Source organism: Podarcis muralis, chromosome 2 (genome assembly GCF_964188315.1).
Source record: "Podarcis muralis chromosome 2, rPodMur119.hap1.1, whole genome shotgun sequence".
NCBI classification, from domain to species: domain Eukaryota; kingdom Metazoa; phylum Chordata; class Lepidosauria; order Squamata; family Lacertidae; genus Podarcis; species Podarcis muralis.
The window spans coordinates 49,051,318-49,075,178 of record NC_135656.1 but is presented as its reverse complement, the minus strand read 5'-3'; the positions used below and the strand labels follow the sequence as shown (position 1 = coordinate 49,075,178).

At 39.4% G+C, this 23,861-nt stretch overlaps 2 protein-coding genes across 4 annotated transcripts in view; one reads left to right on the top strand and one right to left on the bottom strand.

The window, feature by feature from the left end:
* Nucleotides 1-23,861, bottom strand: part of C2H5orf58 (chromosome 2 C5orf58 homolog) — a 91,002-nt gene that overhangs the window by 61,083 nt on the left and 6,058 nt on the right. The window lies entirely within an intron of this gene.
* Nucleotides 1-23,861, top strand: part of LCP2 (lymphocyte cytosolic protein 2) — a 36,280-nt gene that overhangs the window by 10,982 nt on the left and 1,437 nt on the right. Inside the window, exons 4-17 of the mRNA XM_077925257.1 lie at nucleotides 5,743-5,808; nucleotides 7,778-7,812; nucleotides 9,504-9,541; nucleotides 11,415-11,604; nucleotides 11,970-12,073; nucleotides 12,611-12,680; nucleotides 13,178-13,300; nucleotides 14,493-14,500; nucleotides 14,603-14,622; nucleotides 14,728-14,823; nucleotides 16,834-16,864; nucleotides 17,478-17,490; nucleotides 20,319-20,576; nucleotides 21,222-21,343. Coding sequence (XP_077781383.1) covers nucleotides 5,743-5,808; nucleotides 7,778-7,812; nucleotides 9,504-9,541; nucleotides 11,415-11,604; nucleotides 11,970-12,073; nucleotides 12,611-12,680; nucleotides 13,178-13,300; nucleotides 14,493-14,500; nucleotides 14,603-14,622; nucleotides 14,728-14,823; nucleotides 16,834-16,864; nucleotides 17,478-17,490; nucleotides 20,319-20,576; nucleotides 21,222-21,343 — 1,174 coding nt within the window. The remainder of the gene's footprint in view (nucleotides 1-5,742; nucleotides 5,809-7,777; nucleotides 7,813-9,503; nucleotides 9,542-11,414; nucleotides 11,605-11,969; nucleotides 12,074-12,610; nucleotides 12,681-13,177; nucleotides 13,301-14,492; nucleotides 14,501-14,602; nucleotides 14,623-14,727; nucleotides 14,824-16,833; nucleotides 16,865-17,477; nucleotides 17,491-20,318; nucleotides 20,577-21,221; nucleotides 21,344-23,861) is intronic.

The window sequence follows — 23,861 nt, the reverse complement described above, 5'->3', positions numbered from 1 at the left end:
GTCCATGTGGGAGGGAGACAGGAGTATGAGTAATATTTTCTGCAAGTCTGCTGCCTGCTCTTATCCTTAATCAAATGCAACCCCCACTCCCTTATAACTAAGCAGTGTGGTTTTTATACTTCCTTCCTTAGCTGCAGATTCACAGGCCTTGTGCTTGAAATAGTCAAGAAAGAAATGATGCAGAGGCACTGCCATTCCTTGTAACATTTCATAAAAGAATGCATTAAAACTCTTTACTTTGAGCTACAGGTGCACATTGGATAGATTGTGCACATGTAGCACTGATCAAATAATTGCTGCAGCATTACCAGCTGTTTAGGGATAGGGGAGGAAGGGGCAGAGGAACACAATTCAACACAGGACCTGTAAAAGCTTGGTGTGTGGTGTGTTCACAGCAGCCCTTTACATGTAGCAAAGACATGTTCTTTGCATGCAAAAGGCCCTAGTTTCAGTCACAGGCCTCTCCAGATAGAACTGAGTGGGGGTGCTGTCTGAAAACCCAGAGATGTGTAACCAGGCACTGTAGACAACATTGAGCTAGACAGACTCTGTAGTAGGCAGCTGCCTATGTTAAAATTTCATTCAGAAAACAACTTTTGTTCAGCCGTGAAAAATAACGATAAATAGAAGCTATCTGTAGTACAGGCTGCAGATAGTTAAAAGTATTATTTTAATAACATAAGAAGAGTCCTGCTGGATCAGGCACAAGGGCCATCTGGTCCAGCAACCTGTTCTCGTAGTGGCCAACCAGGTGCCTTGTGGGACACCCACAAACAGGACCCAAGCACAATAATGCTCTCTCCATTTGTGATTCCCAGCAGCTGGTAATCTGAGACATACTGCCTCCAACACTGGAAGTAGAACAAATATATCATGATTAGTAGCCATTCAGGGAAGTTTTTAATGTGTGACATTTTAGTGTATCTTTGTTGGAAGCCGCCCAGAGTGGCTGGAGAAACCCAGCCAGATGGGCAGGGTACAAATAAATTATTATTATTATTATTATTATTATTAATTTTTATTATTATGTTAATCCTCTTTTAAAGCCATCCAAGTTGGTGGCTACTAGATCTTGTGGGAGCAAATTCCATAGTTTAACTATGCACTCTGTAAAAAAAAAAGTGCCTCTTTTGCTTACATTGAATTGTTTTTGCCATTTTATTGCACATTTGGCCAGCTTGGAGCTCCTAACAATCTGATTGTGTTTTAACTACTTTGAACAATTTGGTATCAGCAAACTTGGCTACATTACTGCTCACCTCTAACTCTAGATTATTAATGCACAAGCTAAAGGCGCAGATTCCAATATCAATCTTTGGTGGGCTTCACTTTCTGGTGCGCATCCTGGTGATAACAGAATAAATGATGTAAGGAGGGAGCTATAGCCCAAGATAGGAAAAGGGGTGTTAAGGGAACACCTGGCTTCTTCAAATGAATTCAAATCTGCAAGGCCTGATAAGCTGCACCCAAGGGTACTAAAGGAGCTTGCAGATGTAGTCTCAGAGCCTCTTATCTTTGAGAATTCTTAGAGAACAGGTGGGGTCCCTGCAGACTTGAGGCGGGAAAATGTTGTCTTCATCTTCAAAGGGGGAGGGGAGAGGGAAGAAGACCTAGATAACTACTGACTTGTCAGCTTGATGTCAATACCAGGAAAGGTCCTCCAACAGATAATTAAGCAGTTGGTCTATGAGCAACTAGAAAAGGATGCTGTGTTTACTAAGACCCAGCATGGGTTTCTCAAAAACAAATCATGCCAGACAAATCTCATTTCTTTTTCTGATAGCTACAAGCTTGGTAGATCAGGGGAATGCTGTGGACATAGTATATCTTGATTTCAGTAAGTCTTTTGACATAGTCCCCCATGATAATCTTGTAGAGGAGGGCGACCAAGATGATCAAGCATCTGGAAACCAAGCCTTCTGATGAATGGTTGAGGAAGTTGGGTGCATTTTGCCTGGATAAGAGGAGATAGAGAGGTGATATGATAGATATCTTCAAATATCTAAAGGGCTGTTACATGGAAGATGGGCCAATCTTGTTTTCTCCAGGTCTGGAGTGTAGGAGTGTAGTTACAAGAAAGGAGATTACAACTAAACATCAGGAAGAACTTTCCTCCTGCAAGAGTGTCCAGCAGTGGAATGGACTTCCTCAGAAGGTGGTGGATTCTCCCTTGGAGGTTTTTAAGCAGAGGTTAGATGGCCATCTGTCATAGATGCTTTAGTTGAGATTCCTGCATTGCAGGGGGTTGGACTAGATGACCCTCAGATTTCTTTCCAACTCCAACATCTATTATTCTACATATCAATAATAATCACATTCAGATTGTGCCCAAATGTGAACTGGTATCTATTGAATGTGTTTTTAACAGTGTTAACATATTTGCTATAATATATGTTAACATATTTGCTGTAACTGTCTGGTTACAGTATTATGAATCAGCTGAAGTTTACAAATACTCTTCAAATGCAAGCCCACAGAAAACATGTTACAGTAATCTGAACAAGGTGTTACCATGGCTAGATTTGACATCTCTAAGAACAAACATCACTGGCATACCAGACCCAGGTACCAAAGGTATTTTTGGTTACCACTGAGATATTGATGTCTAGGATCAAGGATTAATCCAAGAGAACACCCAACTGTACATCTGAGTCTTCAATTGGAGTACAAAGCAATCTGAGATAGGTTAACTTTTGTTCCTTGATCAATTTGAGGTAGGTTAGGGTGACAGATACATAAAAAAGGAAGATTTACTGCACGCAGCACAATAAACAAAGGAATTTGCTTCCACAAGATGTAGTGACCAACATCAACTTAGAAGGTTTTAAAAGGGGAACAGACAAATTAATGACAATAAGGTTATTAGCATCTTCTAGTTACAATGGCTTTATTTTACCAGAGACAGTAAGTCTCTGAATACCAGTTGCTGGAGTACAGAAGAAAGAGAGTCAATAGTACATCATCCCTACTTATTGGCCTCATATGCACATTCAGGTGCCCATTGCGAGAAACAGGATGCTAGACTAGATAGGCCTTTGGTGTTATGAAGTAGTCAGGCTCTTCTTATGTTTTATTATTATTACTATAACATGATCTTTATTTTTCATAATTCTAGTACTTAAATAACAAACAAAAAACATGTTTCAAATCCTTATGTTTATAACAATGTTTATATATTTACTGATGTAATTGCAAGTTCAAAACAATTAAAATAACATTTAACATTTTAATTACTTGTTTCTGTAATAATCAGTAAAAAGATTTGATAGTAATCAGTAAAAATATTCTAGTTCACTTCAAAACTACTTCATCCTGTCTTTTCTCCTTGCTTCTTATGCAATGAGCTAATAGCCATATAGGCCAACACCCACATTTTGTCCAGCCACTCTTTTAATGAAGATAAATTTGAGGCTTCCAACATGAATTAACCTTGTATTTCTATAACTTACTAACTTCTATACTTCTATAACTTACTAATTCTTTACTTGTTAGTCTCATCCCAAGAAATATTTTAGCTGGTGTGCATTCCTTGCATGAATGATAATATTCATAGAAGGGTAAATGTAATAAATTAAAAGATTTTATGTTGGGTTTCAGGTAATATCATAATTGCACAACACTATTAAAATGATGTTATTGCATTCATGAGCTTGCAGAAGTTATTCTAACATGGAAACAAAGCCATCAACGGTTTCAGTAAAAGGAGGTAGCATGTTTTGACACTACTTCAATATCAGCATCATTAAACACTTCAAGCATTCAAGGGATTTTCCTCAGACTGGCTGTTTACAGCAGCAAGTGTATGTCTACATCACTTCTCATGACTCACTTCATAGAAGCTCTGTTGAAAGCCTCATTCCCAGTTATGAAGGAACACAAAGATCAGGAATTAATGGGGTTTTACGCAAACAGCTCTCAGTTGTCTTTCTATGATTTCTAGCTGTTTCTTGGAGTAGGAATTGGTGAATGAGAACATGTGCACAAATCCTACCGTGGGGATTGACAGGACAAGGAGGCAAATTAAAATGGTTAGGATGAGGAATGCTATGAAATGTTCCTACAAGAGAACATGAGAGACATCACTATAAGGCTAGTAGCATCTGTTATATGAGATACTTAGTTCTAAGAAGGGGGGGAAGTGCAGGATAAACTGTGGACAGCATAGCAGGGCTTACAGGTGAGGAATTACAGGGCTTATGATGAGGAATTAACAGGGTGGGGGGGAGAAATAACCAAATATTAAGTGAAGGCAACAACCTTCCATTTGCACAAGCTGCCTGCACATGATTACTGGCAATTCCCACTGCAGATCCTACACCCCAGGCCTTTATGGGGGTCCTCAAACCCTCACAGGAGACTGAGGGAAACCACAGGGATCTGCAGTGGGGAGGAAGGATGTGAAAAACCCCTTGCACAGTACTGAGTACAACTGTGTGTGTGTGTTTGTCCAGCATGACTAAACCTACTTGTGGTGAATGGAACACTGACAAGTGCCAGAGTGCATGGAAACACCATTTACCTTCCTGCCACAGCAGTACCTATTTATCTACTTGCACTGGTATGCTTTCGAACTGCTAGGTTGGCAGGAGCTGGGACAAAGCAACGGGCGCTCACCCTGTCACACGGATTCGAACTGCCAACCTTATGATCAGCAATCCCAAGAGGCTCAGTGGTTTAGACCCTAACCCTAACCCATTTGCACATCACACAAAACCATGGTTTAGTGTGTTTTGCAAAGGCAGGAATGAATGCAACAAGCCTGCAACTTGCACATTACACCCTCCCCTCTCCTTCCACATGGCTGAAGAGAAACTTCAGAAACTTCTACATTTAGTTAACCACAGTGTCACCCTTATACACAATTGTGATTAATACCTAGCTTCTTAATACCTTAAGAAACCAGTTTAAAGCTGGGTGTTTGAAATAAACTAGAGATCTAATCTTTGTTTTTTATGCCAAATTACACAACAAACCATGGTTAAAGGAAAGCAAATTATCCCAGCTGTGCAAGAGGAAGAGATGGGATGAAAGCATGACTGAGACTCTCTGTGGCTCATTCCTGCTCATGCATGTTACACTAATCCATGGTTTTGCATAACTTGAGAAAGAAGACAATGTGTTGTTTGTCTATGACAGGCATGTCCAAACTTGGCCCTCCAGCTGTTTTGGGACTACAACTCCCATCATCCCTAGCTAACAGGATCAGTGATCAGAGATGATGGGAACTGTAGTCCCAAAAGAGAGGAGGGCCAAGTTTGGCCATGCCTGGTCTATGAAAACAACATGTATTCAATGCATAGGGTTTCAACCTTATTATTTGTTTTCTTTCCTCTTTTAGTAGCAATGTGCCAAACTGCCATGCTCTGCACTGAGTTTACTAATTGCTTTGTTTGGGTGTTAAAATTATTCTAATGCCATAGCTCCACTTAACAGCAGGTTTATCTGTTCGCATGAAGTTGAGAAAAACATATATTTTGTTGTCTCTATCTTTCATTCCTCTGCTAAAAAAGAAATCATTCTTATATTCAACAGTTTGAATTTACCACATTAAAATAAATAAGAAAAACTAGGACAAAATGCACCTTTTATTCTCATTATTTTTAACCATAGACCTGAGCATGTGCTTAACTTTTTCCCATTGACGTTAATGAAAATGCTTACCTTTGGCTGAATTGTACAATACAAGTGAGATTCTCCTTCCAACATACTGACTTGCTCTAATAACACTTTTTTTTACTCTAGAATTCTAAGCAAGTTAAGTCAGGAAATAAACCGACATGAAGAAAGAAAAAGTTTTTTTCCAAAAAGGTAGGGAAATTGTTCAGTATTTTTTTTCTTGTTACAACAGTAAATGAGTTCTTTTTTGAATTTCTTGGAGTAGAAATTGGTGAATGAGAACATAATCAAATTTAACCGTGGGGTGGAGGAAAAAAGGCCACTATATTTAAATGAGATGTGGAGGAGGAGCAAACAGGTGACCATGTACACCTTTGAAAACTAATTGTATAACTTAATTTGAATACATTAAATATGGTTTCCATACTCCATGAATGAATAGAAAAAACAAGTCCAAAATTTCAGAAGACCCGGTCTAACCTGAACATGAACCCAGATATTTATTCTAGAATCCCAAATGAGTGTGATTGAGATGCTTTCTGTTTAAATGGTTTGTAGATCATTAGTGCATGGAATGCCTTTTACCTGCTGTGGCTGGTACATCATCTGCCATTCTTGGACAGGGATAGTCTGGCCATGATGGGCCATGCACCGGAAACCGCAGGACTTGATTACTGGAATGAACTCTACATGGGGCTACCCTTGGGCCTGATCCAGAGGCTCCAGCTGATGCAAAAAGCTGCATCTAGACTGCTGCCAGACTGTTGCCAGCATATAAATCAGACGCTCAGAAATTTGCATTAGCTGCCCATACACCACCAAACCAGGTTCAAGGTCCTTGTATTAAATTACAAGGGCCTTAACAATTTGGGTCGAAAACTGCCTAATCCTTTATATCCCTGCTTGATCACTGACAACTTTAGGGGAGTCACTGTTCTTACGCACCAGGAGCTGCGTGTTTAGCATTGTAGACTGAATTTTCTGGAACTTCCTTCTAGTTGAGGTCAGACCCTTCGTACTGAATTTCCATTGTCTATGGAAGACTTCTTCTTCTTCTTCTTCTTCTTCTTCTTCTTCTTCTTCTTCTTCTTCTTCTTCTTCCTCTTGCAGGCTTTTAAACTGAAGCAGGCTTTTTAACTGATTTTGTTGTTTTAAATACGGTATATATATTTTTTCTGTATTGTATCCTTGTAAACCACTTCAGAGGTTATTGTGGTTTGTATATATCCCAGAGGAGCACATTGGGCTACTTAAACTGAGAACGGTTTGCTGGGGCAGTCAGTTGCTCCTGCTTTAAAATGCTACTTCTGAGGTTTCAGCTTTTAAAAAAAGAGAAACTTATTTCCCCCTCAATGTTCATGGGAGGAGCACTGGCCTCAAACAGCTTGTTGTTCAAAACTGCAAAACAAGACAGCTCTTACTGTCAGGAAGTTCTTCCTAATGTTCAAGAAAGAAGATTCCACCTAAACATTAGGAAGACCTTCCTGACAGTAAGAACTGTTCGACAGTGGAATTTGCTGCCAAGGAGTGTGGTGGAGTCTCCTTCTTTGGAGGTCTTTAAGCAGAGGCTTGACAACCATATGTCAGGAGTGCTCTGATGGTGTTTCCTGCTTGGAAGGGGGTTGGACTCGATGGCCCTTGTGGTCTATTCCAACTCTATGATTCTAAGATACTTATTTGTGATTTTACTGTATTTGCTCAAAGGAAGTATCTGAGGCAGCAACAAGAAGCTGTAGGATACCTCTGATTGTTGCTAAAAACATCAGTCCTCTATATATTCCTTGCTTTCCTCCCTGGCAACAAAGTAATACCAAACACATTATGTCAGTGTGCTGCAAAGTTTTTTGCCTCACAAAACTACAGGCAGCAAAGAGGGGCAGAGTTGGGGAATCTCACAGGGCAGTGGCAAATGGCATCTGTTTAACCACACAACCTTATTCTTCCAAGTGTTATGTTACGGATCTTTTGCACTTTGCCAGGATTTTGCATGTTATCATTTTAGGCACTGTATTTTGGCACGTTTTGCCTAAATGATGTCGGTTAAAATGCACATTTATTTGGATACACGATGGCTAGGTATTATAATGCTCACCTCAAATATATTCAATTTATAATTGAAATATGAACTATTACCTTTCTCATTTTCCTCCCAAAATTGCAGCAGGTCACAAACACAGAAGGTACCTGAAAATCCAGGTAAATACACTGCCAATTTATATGTGTCCACTTTCCAGATATTTAGAAGCCACCCTCTTCAAATTCAGTTTTGTTCTGTAGTGTTCTCTGTCTATGGATTGGATCCAGACTAGCAGAGCAATCCAAACTACAGGAAGACATTGTAATTTACACCATGGTAGACTGTGCTGGTGCAGACTTTTTTTAGAAGCAGTCCAAGACTAGCGGAGGAGAAACTAAATGTTTAAAATTGAGTTTGACTTGCACCACCCTTTTTGCCACTTAATTTCCACTGGGTTGCTAGGTTATATGACCTGAATGGAGTTTGGAATAAGAGTTTGGATATACACTGTGTTGGTTTTCCATTCAGCAAAAGCAGCTGAGCCAGAATAGAAGACTCACACAGTGTATGTACAGTTGAGCCAGGACGGCAGACTTTAGCCAACATAGCCCCAGCTGAGCCCAGGCTCAGCCAGAAATCCACCTTTTCCAAACCCCTCTCATCACAACAAATCATTGGTTTTGATTGCTCCCTAAGTTAATTGCATTTAGTTCCTATTAAAATCAATAGGACTTAAGTCATGTCTAACTTTTCACATTTATTTCAGGGGAGCCTAAATGCAAGTTTTAAATGGATCAAACCTTTTCTTATTCAGTGGGGAAATATATAACATGCTAGTGTTTATAAACAAAATGTAGCACAAGAAAAACTGGTCCATAGTAATGTACACAGAATTTCTAATTCTCCTTATGCTAATTCTTATATATTTTCAAAGAAGCAATTGTACACTCATGCAGTTGTAAAGCTGCTCAAGAAGCCTAGTGTGGAGTTACATTTTTCACTTAATAAGGCAATATCTACATGGGCCCCCTTTGCCTCTGTACTTCATCCTCATGCTGGCTTTTCCCCCTTCTCTCAAAAGAGGAAGTCTTTGTTGTTTCCTGTTATGTGGTATGGTTACCAGGACCAAGAAGCCAGAAACTTGACACTGGTTTAAGATCCTAACTTGTTTTTATCCTGGTGACTATAGAGAAAGGAAAGGGCAGCATGAGGATAGAGCACAAAGGAACAAGGATCATGCATACCACAGCTTATTAAGTCAAGGTATGTACCTCAGATCTGGGCCTGGGCCATACAGCGAAAGTGCTTCTTTTGAAATCTCATATAGCCAAAACAATCCTTTTACAGAGCATACGGTCAGATTTTAATGTGATTTTTATGACGCTAGAATTTACTGTTAAGGTTTTATCTTAACATATATGCCAATTGATGATTTGTGCCAGAGCTGCAGAATTGAATACTTTATTAAATCCCCTAGTGTAAATTGGATCATGTGCACATGAAAGCAATTCTTGACCTAATATTTCATGTTTTATTTGATAGAGATAATTATATATTAATCACACATGTGTTGGTTATCTAAAATTTGCTGAGTTGTGCATCTGGAACTGTCCTTATTTTCCTATTCATATGGCAATATGTGTGAAATGAACATCATCAAACAATACCCAGAGAGCTTTTATATCACTTTATACAATGTTTCTCAACTGAGGTGACTGACCAGGTAATATGTATGCATGTGTGAATCAGCCTTGGCTGTTTCATTAATGTCTGCCACAACTATTCTTGTAGTTATTTAATTGTTAATTGTAAAACCATCATGAACTTGGAGATTTATAGCTGCTGTGTGATTTTTTTTGCCTTTCCATAGAATATAGACAGGATGAAGGTGATGGTTGGTCTTCCTTTGTAAGTATTTGTTATCAACACTACAAATGTATTCAGCTTAAAAGAATGACACAGCAAATATCACTGCACTCATATGTTCCTCTTTAGAGGCATCCAATGTAGGTTGTTTGGGGGCTGAAGCTGCTATGGAAACTTGACAAAATAAAAAATAAGATTTCTTCAACTTTTTAAGATAGATGGAGTAAGTATCCTTGATTATCTCATTCTCTGGGACTGTTCAGAAAGGCCACCTGCTTGCCTATTCTACAGGTTCAAGGAAATAGAGGCATGTTTGAAGGGGGCACATATGAAAATAATATATTTCCAATTAACTGGTTACCAGTGTTTCACTGGAGGTCCAGTCTGAGAAATCTTATCCGATTTGCACAATTAAATGCTTGAGGCAGATATAACTGAATCCTAGAGCTCAAAAGACAAGTGCCATAGGAGTTCACCTATGAGGGTTTTGTTCTCTTCTCTTCTTCTCTGATACCCTGATGTTGCATCTGAGTATATGAAGGCACAAGAGGGCATGTTCATGTGAACACTCTGTGTTCATATGCAAGCCCCACCCACTACCCCAGTGTCCCTGTGTGTATTGCTCTGTGTGCTCAGTCCATGACAGGGAAGGTCTGCAGGGGCATTTACTCATATTTCCTTGAATGTGAATGGAGGGTCTAAAATTGTAATCAGAGGGGTCAAAGTCAAGAAGAGTACGTGTTTCAAGGCAGCATCCATTAAAAAAGTAGGGGCTAGGCAAAGGGTATTATTCAACAAAGTGTTGCACAGAGTAGACCCATTGAGATTAATGAACATAATATATTAATTATAATAGGTCTCTTCACAGTAAGACGTAATTGAATACAGCCCAAAGTTTTCATACCAGAAACAAGTTGCTCAGGTTGATCAAACTTTTGGGCCTTAACTTTATACGGCCTGGTCTTCTGAGACTGGATACTCAGACTGACTGGATGTGCAGGCTGACTGGATGCTCAGGCAGGCTAGCATTGTAGTCTAAATAGCACTATAAATCCCCAAGCTGAGTATACCAGATTCACATAGGAACAAGAGCATCAGTGTGGCTGCTGGGAGCTCTGGGTTGAGACCCGTTCCCTAGCTCTCTGCAGACACTTGTACTAGAACTCTACTAAAACGTCTTCTAATATACAGGCTAAAGTGGTACCCAATAAACAATCTGCTGGTGGCTGGTGTATAGAGCTCCCAGATAGCTACAGTCCTGCAGTATCAGATGCAGTATTGTTGCTGATGGAAGTGATTAGGTTTTCCTTCTGCAAAAACAGCTGGCCTTCAGCCTGTCTGCTGTGTATCCAAGTGATGTGCCCACCCTCCAGCTTAAGCCTTCTTGCCAGCCTCATAGGCAGTGTATCACGTTTCTTGATTCAGTAGATTGCTAGTATACTAAATTGAACAAAATGTATTTTTCCCTCCTCCGCAACACTAACACTGTTCTAATGTAATGTTATACAGCAGGTGTAGCCAACATGGTGCCATCTAGATGTTTTGGAGTGAAATTCCCATCAGCACCAGCCAGTGTGGCCAATGGTCAGGGATGATGGGAGTTGTAGTCCGCATCTGAAGGGCCCCAGGTTGGCTATTCCTGCTGTACACAAAAGTAGGATGTCTCCAAGAAGACACTAGTCTTCTCTGCTGTAGCACCATCATAACACAGTCACTTGTAAACAATTCCCATTTATTCAAACCTGTGAATTTTTTATGTATCATTCTTCCCCAATTTAAATGAATAAGGCTTTGTTACAATTTCTCATGAACTCTAGAATTCACTCTCATTCAGTAATGGAAAGCACAGGGATGTAACAGTACAAACTTGCTACAATAAGATATTTTTGACAGCCTGATACTTCTGTTTTGACAGGATGAAAGTGATGATGATTATGAAAGCCCAGATGACCAGCATGAAGATGGTGTGGACTATGAAACACCCAATGATCAAGATGGTGCTGAAGATGAAGCAGATTATGAACCTCCTCCATCAAATGATGATGACACACACCGAAACACCTTATTTCCTCCCACTTTAATACCAGCTGCCTCAGAATACATAGGTAACCATGTTAAATGTTCTTTCACACTTTTCATTTATGAAATGCATTAGAGAGTATTGTCTAGTTTTGGGAAGGAGACACAGAAAACATTTTTTGTTTTCTAAATACCAACTCTTATTAGAAATTTTAAAATAATTCATTTTAAAACTTCATTTTACTTGAGCTTTCATAACATTTTTGTGCCCCCTTCTGGGTAAACCAACTACAAGCTTGAAAATGTGCTCTGTTTCCTGAATGGATTAATTTAGTTCTCTCAAATGACATCTCAAAGTATATAAAGATGTGTCTTTTTAATGATATCAAGCAAGAAGGATTCCCACCCCTCGTATATTCTGTTATTTTGTTAATGTTATTCCTTTCTTCAGATCGACATCCGGCAGAAAGGTCTAAAATATCTACTCAGCCTCCCATTCCACCAAAAAGACCTGAATCTTCCCCTGTACCACCAAGTGGAGGCAGAAGCCCTGGGGTAGGTTCCATTGGTGCAAAAAGAATGTACTGTTTCATTTGTATTTATTTTTTTCCTGGAGATTAAGTGCATAGCAAACCACAGTCAATCAGTGAGGAACTGCTACACAACTGTGTATCAGCTTTGGAAAAGCCTTTTTAATACCTTACCAGAATAATTCACCAGCCCTATTTCTGAAAATGTCACCAGTTGTTTGCATTATTTTGTTGTAGTTACCTATATCGTATGGCCAGATTACACTGCACACGTCAATCAGCGCTAGACTAGCAAAACAAAAAATAAATAAATTCAGGCATGTTTCAAAATTGTGTAGATTCTCAACCCTAGTTTAACTGGAAATAGATCCAGACATTGGAGGGGGTGTGTGGAGGAAGTAAAACAGGAAAGCAACAGGTCTGTGATACAGATCTGTGATACTTGGTTATTTTGAGCACTGGTTGGCAGCTATGAAATACCTTCAAATAATCTCAATAGATTAAAATCAAGTTGTAATTGCCATTCTGCTAGACACAGTATTTACTAAATCTATTACCTTAGCAGCCACATTTCCTTTCTCCTTCAAGCAATAATGAGAGTATCAGAGAAAAAAGCATCAAACCGTTTACACGTAAGTGCTTTTATTTAACCTTTTAAAACCTGCATCCTTTGGTATATTTACATTGCTTTAAACATAAAGCATTATTTTTACATCTGTCCTTCCAGCTTTTCCCACAACCTGCAACTAATTGTTGAACAATTTTTTATTTTAACTCTAAAAAGGAATATTACTTTATAAGAATTACTGAAATACTGTGCTGAAATTCATATCCAGACAGCTGTCAGGAATTCACTTCACTTAGAAGTGAAGCAAGCCCCAACATTCTTATGTTTTCAGTGTTGAAAGCTTTAATATTTTTCCAGATTAGTCAACTTTATTTCTGCCATTCTTAATTCTTCTTTTTTTGAGTTTTTAATACTATTTTATGATCTGTGTTATGTTATGTTTTGTACCAGATAACTGTAAACTGCTTGAGTATTCTCTGAATGTAGAGGGGTTTTAAAAGTCTAAAATAAAGTATTAGCACCAAGTTTAACAAAATATTTTTTGTTTCTCACTGTCACCAGCTCCCATAGATCGAAGCAAAAAGCCCTCACTGGAAAAATCTGGGCCTCCATTTGACAGAGACATCCTACGATCAGGTAGGCTTTGGTTCATAGCTATAAACTGCCAGACATTGTACAAAGCACTAAAATAAGCTGACCATAAATGAGGAAACAAAATAAAAAAAATCCTTCCAGAAGCCACCAGATCCTTATATATAGTGAGAGGGTGGGGAGGGGTTCTACTCAGAAGGGTGGTGTGAATGGGTGTGGTTGTTACCACACCTATCAGCCAATCACCCATTCCCACCACCTTTCTGAGTAAAACCCCTCCCCACCCTCTCACTATATATAAGGGTCTGGTGGCTTCTGTTTCAGTGTATCTGAAGAAGTGTTCATGCACATGGAATCTCATACCAATAACAAACTTAGTTGGTCTCTAAGGTGCTACTGGAAGGAATTTTTTTATTTTGTTTCGACTACAGCAGACCAACACAGCTACCTACCTGTAACATAAATGGGGAGGCTATGAACAAATATGTGCTGCAAGCTACTACAAAACTTACAACTATGACCTGAAAAGTCAAACTGTGGGCTACTGTGGGCAAAACATGGCAAGATGTCCTTCTGAAAAACTTGATATGGCTTGTTGGTGATTAGAAAGGAAAAGTTAATTCACTGTAGTAGCATTTTAAGTTAAACTTCATCATTATACATTACTGCCTGATTCTGAGAGATAATCAGAAAAAGGCAATCTAAAATATCAGTTAAAGTAACAGAAGTAACAACTATTAATAAGGTGTAGTGGTGAATAGACTTGAGCAATAAGACAGGCTCTCAAGAGTCACAGTCTTTTAGCATTTCAAATACTGCAAACTTTCCTTAGTAAGTTGCATGCTTATAAATTAATTCAGTTTAGCTTCAGTAATACAAGTATGAAATGTTTTACCTTATTGCCTCTCTAGAGGTTATCACAACATTTAAAAGCTGGTAAAAGGAAATAAATAGGGTTGACTATAGGTATATTCCTATCCTCAGACATGCCAAAGTAAAGAGAGATTTACAGCTCAGTTGTCAGTGACATACTTGCTTTGTGAAAAGGAAATAATCACATGAACACATTCATTTTCAGAGATACCATATAGGATGTCTTAGATTTATGAGAGAGAGAAGAGAAAATACCACCTATTTTTGTATTCTATGCAGTAGGTTAACAAACATACTAGAGTCAAATTGTGACAGTCCTAAAGTCACACAATTAAACTTGATCATGACAGTGGTCACCGATCACAGCTAGCTACTTTAACTAACTTTTTTTCTTTTTATTTCATCTTTTCAGGCAAAATGGTAAGAAATGTCTTCACTTCTACTGTATTACATTTTAATCCATTTTAAATATATATTTTACCCTTTCATTTAATTTGACCTTCCTTTATTCCTTCCTTATAGCCTTTGACACCTCAGCTGAGGTAAATATTTTCGTTTCTGTGACACAAATTATCACAATTAACTGCTTAGCATGACAGACAAAAGTAATCAACCCTATTCTTTGCTGTTTTTCTCTTTTATTTTAGAAAAGAGTTAGAAAAGATACAGAAGCCTCCAGTACCATCAGCTGATAGCTATGACAGAAACAATGCTGCCTCTAGAAGGATGCCACCACCTATAAAGTAAACCTACATTTACATTTTTTTAAAAAAAACTTAGTGTAAGCATACAAAATATGTAATATAGTGATTTGTTATTTCCTGACCTTCCTACTAATATATTGGTTGCATAGCTCTAATATCTAGCATGCCTTTGGTCCACTTGTCAGAAGATGAATACTCAGGCTTTTTTCTGCCATATAATAACATGTTTTGCAGTGATAGGTGGGTGGGTTCATTTTGTAATTGGAATGAAATACATTTGTAACTGAATGTTCAAGCAAAGAGCAATGATTTAGCAGAGAGTCATCTTTAAAAAAGTTAAACTGGAGGAAAATGTGCAAGATTAATGTGTTACATAGGATAAGACGACAGCCCTCTTATGGACCAGGAATTGGTTAAGAAACAAGAAAAGAATAGGAATTAATAGGAAGTTCTCCCAATGGAAAGATGTAGGAAGTGGGTGTCCTCCAAAGTTCAGTATTGGGTCCTGTGCTTTTTAACTTGTTCATTAATAGTTTAGAGTTAGGGGGTAAGCAGTAAGGTAGTCAGATTAGCGGATCAAATTGGTCAGAATGCTTAAAATAAAAAGGGATTATGAGGAGCTCCAAAAGCAACTTTCCAGACCAAGTGTAGGGGCATTAAAATGAGAAGCACAATTTAATGTAAGCAAGTGTAAACTGATACACATTTGGGCATAAAATTGTAATGTCATATATGCACTAATGGGGTGGAACCAGCAGCAAATGATCTAGAACAAGACCTTGGGGTTGTAGTGGATAGCTTGAAGAAGATGTCGACACAGTGTGCAATGGCTTTGAAAAAGGAAAATTCTATACTAGGGATTAGGGACACGGGTGGCGCTGTGGGTTAAACCACAGAGCCTAGGACTTGCCGATCAGAAGGTCGGCAGTTCGAATCCCTGTGACAGGGTGAGCTCCCGTTGCTCGGTCCCAGCTCCTGCCAACCTAGCAGTTCGAAAGCACGTCAAAGTGCAAGTAGATAAATAGGTACCGCTCCAGCGGGAAGGTAAACGGCATTTCCATGTGCTGCTCTGGTTCACCAGAAGCAGCTTAGTCATGCTGGCCACATGACCCGGAAGCTGTACGCCGGCTCCCTCAGCCAATAAAGCGAGATGAGCGCCACAACCCCAGAGTCGGTCACGACTGGACCTAATGGTCAGGGGTCCCTTTACCTTTATACTAGGGATTATTAGGCAAGGAATGCTAAATAAAAATGCCAAGATCATAATGTCATTATACCAATCTGTGGTGCATCCCCACTTGGAACATTGTGTATAGTTCTGGTCATCTCAACTCATGAAGGGCATTGTCGAGCTGGAAAAGCTTTAGAAAAGATTAAGGAGCTGGAACAACTCCCCTATGAAGAAGGTTGCAATATGTGGGGGTTTTCAGTTTAGGGGGAGAAGGCAAGTAACAGGAGGCATGATAAAGGTGTACATTATACATGGTACAGACAATGTGGATAGAGGGTTTTTTCCCCTTTCTCGTAATACTAGAATATAAGGCCATCCAATGAGGCTAAATGTTGGAATATTCAGGGCTGATGAAAATACTTCCTCACTCAGCACACAGCTACACTCTGGAATTCTCTCCCACAAGATATAGTGATGGCCACCAAATTGGATGACTAAGCTATTGGAGGGCTAAGCTATTACTGCTGGGGGCAGTATGTCTCTGAATACCTGTTGCTGGAATTACAAGTGGAGAGTTGCACTTTAGTCCTGTTTGCAAGTTTCCCATAGGCACCTGGCCCCTGTGAGAACAGGATGATAGCCTAGATGGGACTTCTGATCCAGCAAGTCTCTTTTATGCTCAGTGCCCAAGATGGGTGTTCCTTGCTTATAACAAACACATTTTCACCTAGAAACTAAAATTTTAAATTCTAGCCTCCTTGATGGAGGTTGACTAGCAAAATAACTAGGCAGTAAATTGCAAGCAATGTTTTTTCTTTATTGAGTGTACCAGCTATTCTCATGATACATACAATTATTTTAATCTTTCTTTCCTATAGGAACAATCAGATAGCTGAAAGGAAGACAGAAGTAAGTATGCATTTTTGAGAAAGTGTAGAAACTATATTTAATTTGTTACAATTGAATCTCATTTTGGGGGGAGCCAAATGTTTAAATCTCACTGTTCCTTGATCTGAAAACTTTCCCTGCTCCAGGAACAGATTAGGCTCACATCTGCCTAACTTTAAGAACTATATCACATACCTTCTAATAAAACAAGCTGTTTTCCCGAATGAAGGCTAGAGAAAATGAAACTAGAGAAAATAACTATCCTAAGATGATACCTGCTGTGCCACATGTCCATTATCTAAAAGAAGAAATAATGCTTTTTTGCCTTTAAACCTATTTAGTTCATATGACATATGCTGACTTATTAGGGCCATATTCAACTAAATTGTTGCACTAGCAGAAGCCAACACAATGATTCCCACTAGCAAAACAGGACTTCCCCCTCATTCTCCCCCACCCTTTCCACATCTGCTCAGGGGGGAGGGGTTAGGAGAACCCCCAGAACAGCACACAAGGGGAAGAGAGGGAAGATTTTTCCATCAGGCAAGCACTGCTTAGTGCTGCTTTGAATACAGCTAATATATCTTTAATTAAGTGCCAACCCTAATGCTAGCTTTTCTTCTTCTTCTTTCAGATGGAAGATGGCAGTATGTAATGTATTTCTTAATTATTCCTATTACTATCATTATTGTTGATATTTATTTGAGCATGCAGTTCAGCTTGCTTAGGCCTTCTTCCAGTTAGGGATGACCACTAAGGAGCTAAGTAAAAGGCTTCCCAAAAAGGTGGCAAATTTCTAAGGAAATCTGAATGAAGATTTCACTGGAACTCAAATTAAACTACTTTCAGGATTGCCACATTGGAATACTACTGGACCCATCTCCATGCGTGGAATCCTAAAATGTAAGGGTAGCCAAGATTATTTTCTTTCAGCAACTGTACTCCAGAAAAATTATGTAAAACTAATCCTTAACTTATCAGATTCAGCCTTCACTGTTATACTTGTCTTTAACTTCAAGAGTAGCCTACATAAGTTTGCCTTTAAAAGCTGCTTGGAAATTTCAGTTAATAGAATATATAGTTGTCTGCCTCCTAGTGGTTTTTTCTTCCCATGTACTTATTTTGAGAGCTGGACCTTAAAGAAGGCTGATAGCCAAAGAATTGATGCTTTTGAATTATGGTGCTGGAGGAGACTCTTGGGAGTCTCATGGACTGCAAGAAGATCAAATCTATCATTCTTAAGGAAATCAGCCCTGAGTGCTCACTGGAAGGACAGATACTGAAGCTGAGGCTCCAATACTTTGGCCACCTCATGAGAAGAGAAGACTCCCTGGAAAAGACTGATGCTGGGAAAGATTGAGGGCACTAGGAGAAGGGGACGACAGAGGATGAGATGGTTGGACAGTTTTCTCGAAGCTACAAACATGAGTCTGACCAGACTGTGGGAGGCAGTGGAAGACAGGAGTGCCTGGCGTGCTCTGGTCCATGGGGTCACGAAGAGTCGGACACAACTAAATGACTAAACAACAACAACTTATTTTGATCTATAAAGCCCTGAATGCTGAATACCTTGCATGCAGTTACGCCTATCAATATTGACCACAAGTATCTGCTTCAGTCTGCTAAAATATTGAACAAGGAACATGGGGAGTGTCTCTCTTAGAACCGTGAAATCTGATCACCGTCAGGACTGGGTGAACCAAGCAAGGTCATCTCAGGGATTTTGGGCATTTTTAAGTGGCTACCACCCACTAGCATTTCAGTGTATGTTAGTGATACCAAATTTCACCAAATAAGTAATTTGACAGCAAATCTGCAGTTTTACCAGTGTTAGTAATACACCAGGATGGGTATGGAACTTAACAAAAATGGGCAGATTTTATCATCAATTCAGAAATCTTCCTGGATGCTGTGGTTCTCACTGTATATTCACAGAGGTCAGGGGCGTAGGAAGGGGGGGCACAGGGGGCAGGCCACCCTGCGTGCCACTTTGGGAGGGGTGACAAGATGGCCCCTGCCTCCCCCCAGCTCTAGAGCGGCCGAGGGCGCACGGAGTCTGTATGGGTGCCATTCGTGCAACGTCCATATGGGATGCCGCTCGCATGGCAGCCTGTACGGACGCCATGCAAGTGGCAGACCATATGGCCGCCGCGCGCAAGTGGCATCCCGTACAGACTTTGCATGTGCAGCATCCCTTACGGTCGCCGCACATGTGCAGTCCGTATGGGCTGCCGCTTGCACGGCGTCCATACGGGATGCTGCTCGCGAGCGGCAGCCCATATAGACTGCACATGTGCGGCATTCCATACAGAGTGCGCACATGCAGAATGCCACACATGCACAGTCCATACAGGCTGCACCACCCAGGGTGCCGGAGAGGGTTCCTCTGCCACTGACAGAGGTTTCTTGTGCAGAAACTTACTATACTAAATTTGTGCAAGAGCTTTAATGTAGCATTAATTCTATCAGGATTTAATAGTTTTGAATGACTCATTTTTTAGCAGTTCTTATTTTTATCTGTAAGCTGCCTTGAGTCCCTGTCAGGGAAAAAGGTGGACTATTAAAAACTAAAACTAATAATAATAGTAGTAGTAATAATAAATGCAATGTGTTATTTTGTTCATGCAAGGTGAAGCCTACTGTGTCAGTGAAACTTGAAGATCTGCTGGAACCTCAACTCTCATAGTTTCTATGCTGGAACTACAGCATTTTGAATCTGAAATGAATTCCAGAATATGAGTCAGAAATGCCTAAGCTTTTCCAAAACAAACTGAGTAGTTCCGCAAATCTCTTATTCACTGTCCCAATCTGAGTCAGTTAACTGTGTTTTTGTTTTTGATGTGTGTGTTTTGCAGATATTCACCACAGGTCAGTTCCCCAGCCATTTTTGCAATGTAACACATTTCCAATCAGATCTCCTAAGCCGCATTCTAAACAGAGCCTTTTACCATCCAAGACGATACCTGGTGCAGAAAGGTTTGTTGAATTGAACTGACCATTAGTTGTGTGCTATTATACATTATGTGGAACTTGTTCATTGCTATTCTTAATTCTATAAGAGAATTAAATTCTATGAGAATCAAATGCAGTAAGGGCAATTCATCCTGCTCACATGATTGAGACTAACTCCAGTACAGTGGTACCTCGGGTTACGTACGCTTCAGGTTACATACGCTTCATGTTACAGACTCCGCTAACCCAGAAATAGTGCTTCAGGTTAAGAACTTTGCTTCAGGATGAGAACAGAAATTGTGTTCCGGTGGTGCAGCAGCAGCAGGAGGCCCCATTAGCTAAAATGGTGCTTCAGGTTAAGAACAGTTTCAGGTTAAGTATGGACCTCCGGAACGAATTAAGTACTTAACCCGAGGTAAAACTGTAACTGTTTTCCACTTCCTCCCCACCCAGCTATACAAGTTTAAAATTGGCTTCTGTGGGCATAGTTCTGGAATGACTATGTCCCCATACTATAGATAAGAGTACACACACACACACACACACACACACACACACACACACACACAAACATACATACACACATTGTCCCGAATAAACAAGAGAAGAGTTGCAACCTGCAACCAATTCTGCTCTACCAGCAAGTATTTTCTGGCCTCATTTCTAAGATATAAAACTAGTCACTTACAAAGTATCAGATCTCATTTGTACATGCTAATCATTGTTTATTTTTACAGCACTCTTTCATCAAGTGGATCACTACCACCACATTTTCAGCCAAGTATGTACTGTATAAATACCTCATAAATATTCAGGCTTAGATTTTCAAAACATATGATTGCTGCCAGTACAAACTAACAGCTTTTCCATTAAATATTTTGCGACAATGCAAATTTATGAAGCATTGGTTGTCTGAACACAAGTTGTTTTGTTTCTTGAATTACAAGGTTTTAGAGCAGTATAGTAATGAAATAACCTAAATCAGAAATGGGGAATCTGGCGCACCAGTTATTTTTAGATTCAAATTCCCATGATCCCCATCCAGCATGAACAATGGCCAGGGATGATGGACATTATAGTCCAGCAGCAAATAGATGGTACCAGGTTCTCTAACCTTGATATAAATCAAATAAATGCATTTAGGAATGTCTGTCATAATGCTTCTCATGTTTGACGCTTTGCATTTCTGTGAGTTTTTGTGAGTTATGCGGTCTATTTTTCTATCAGACTTGTCTACTCTTTCCCTTCAGTTTGCCAGTTATTGCTTAAAGCATTTAAGTTGTAATGAAACATATTCTCATCGGAAGTCAATTTCATTTTTACTTTGTCAAGACCCTGTCAAGCTTGTGTGGTTCGTTAGAATCATGTTCCAATGTCCATTAAGTCATCTGGATTTAATTTTTAAATATGTTAATTTTTTCTGAAGGTAATATTGGCAGAACTGCTTCAAGAGGCCCTGCTGATGGAAGACCACCATTACCAATTCCTAACAGACCGTTCACACATTCTGTCAATGCTGAAAATGAAGCAATGGATCAGTACCACAAGGTACAATAATAGCATCAAAAATGTTTAATATATTGTGAATTCCAAGTGAAAAATTTGTGTGATAGAATGCCAGACCCAGTTCCTTCCAAGGCATACATATGAGGCTGTATTCTTGTCCTACATCTATTTAATCTATTTTTGAATGATATGAAACAACATCTACTCATTGTAAATGGCCACCCTCCTAGGTTAGGACCTATGCAGTTCCCATACTTTTATTTGCGGATGACACTCTCCTCCTCTCCTGAACCAGAATTGGGCTCCAAAGGTATCTAAAAGCATTCTTTCATTATGGCCAAGGAAATCACCTAGCGATTAATTATTCAAAATCCAAGATCTTAGTATTTTCAAAATGACACCCATCTAAATAGCGTATTGGTGATCAAGAAATGGAACAAGTTAAATCAAACAAGTTAAAAGTTTTAAATACTTAGGGTTCACCTTTTATTACAATCTAAAATGGGTGACCCATTGTAACAGGACAACCAACTTAGCTAAATGCACTGCAGCATGAATTAAAGGATTCTAATTTTTTTTTATGGTAACCAGAATGTGCCTACAGCAGTTAGGGTCTGTAGTGCAAAAGTGTTTTTCAAGTCCTTTATGGGATTCCCTTATGGATAACTGACTTTAACAACAAAGTTGAGGATGTACAAGCATCCTTCCGACAAATTCTAGGAGCTCCAAAATGCGTCTCCTACAGTGGTACCTCTGGTTATGAACTGAATCCGTTCCAGAGGTCCATTCGTAACCGGAAACCATTCTTAACCTGAAGCGTGCTTTCACTAATGGCGCCTCCTGTGTGCAATTTCCGTCCGCATCCTGGGGCAAAGTTCACAACCAGGAGCGCCTACTTCTGGGTTAGCGGAGCTCGTAACCCGCAGCGTGCATAACCAGGAGCGTTCATAACCAGAGGTACCACTGTATTTAGCTATGTGTGCAGAGTTAAGCCGGCATCTCTTAGAATCTAAGGGCTGGATTATGAATTTCAAATTCTGGTTAAAAATTCACATTAATACAGACCCGGAAAGTTTCCTAACTTCTTTATTGAGACAGGTAGGTGGCCGTGTTGGTCTGCCGTAATCGAAACAAAATAAAAAAATTCCTTCCAGTAGCACCTTAGAGACTAACTAAGTTTGTTATTGGGATGAGCTTTCATGTGCATGCACACTTCTTCAGATACACTGAAACAGAAGTCACCAGACCCTTATATATATAGTGAGAGAGTGGGGAGGGGTATTACTCAGAAGGGTGGTGGGAACGGGTGATTGGCTGATAGGTGGGGTAACTTCCTTATAGCTTAAAATATCGATTTACAAAGAGTCTGTAATCCAATATTTGTTGAGGGATGATACTCCCAAAACTACCAAGATTGTTTCAGGGTATTTAGCTGAGATTTTTAAAGCTAAATCGAAAGTTGCCTGATTTACTCAATGGTGACTATCTAGTCTTTTATATATTGTATGTGTTTGGATTACTAATGTATTTGGATGGCTTTGTATGATTTTATGATTTTATTTTTTAAACATATGCCAATAAGAACCAATAACAGAATACATATGAGCAAAGCATAGGAAAACTGGGTGAGACAAGGTGAAGAAAAACAGTCCATATGTAGCAAGGAGCAGCAGCTTGTACAACAGTTCTGCAAGGATTTATTTATTTATCCCTTGTAGGTACTGAAATTAAAGTCTTATACTGTATAAACATCTTGTGAAAATAGATTCTCTAAACTGGGTGCGCTGTTGAAATCAACATGCGGCAATCTGTGCACATAGATGTGTTTCTTTTGGCATTTGGAGCCATTAGAAATAAAATGGCTAGGTTGTGCTCAGGTGAGGAGCAAATGCAAGCATAAGGACTCATCCACACACTTGCTTGTCCTGTGCAAAAATCATGGGTCTGAGTGGTTTCCTACTTGGCCCACTCCTTTCCCATGAAAAACTATCATTTTAGAGCAAGTATCAATCCAGAGAAAATTGCCATTTACTACAATTAAGTGCTAAAAAGCAGTTTTTCCCAGGAGAAAACAGCAGGACAAGAGGAAGTGTGGATAATAAGTGTGGTTATAGAGACTTCCCACCAAATCCATCACTACATTCATGACAAAATGCCCATTAACAACAACACACGTAGGAGTTTCCACGCATATATACTACAGATATACAACAGGCTATTTTTACTTATCTGTTTTTCATGATAAGGAGAAAGCTAAACTAAATGTCAGAAAATAATAATTAAAAATGGGCTGGCATTTTGCTATTGCTATTGATGTCATATTAACACAGGGGCTGGACTGGTGGGCAAGAGCTGCAGCAATTTCACATCAAACTTCCATAAGCAACCCCTCCCCCAAAGAAACAATGGCTTCAGTTATAAACATAAAGAGGAGAAAAGAATGATTGGGTACCTTACCAGTAACATATTCAGTTAATAAATACCATACCTGCCTTTCAAAGCGCTGTACTCCTTTGCCCTACACTGGTAATACCATATTCTCACTAATAAACAGCTCTTT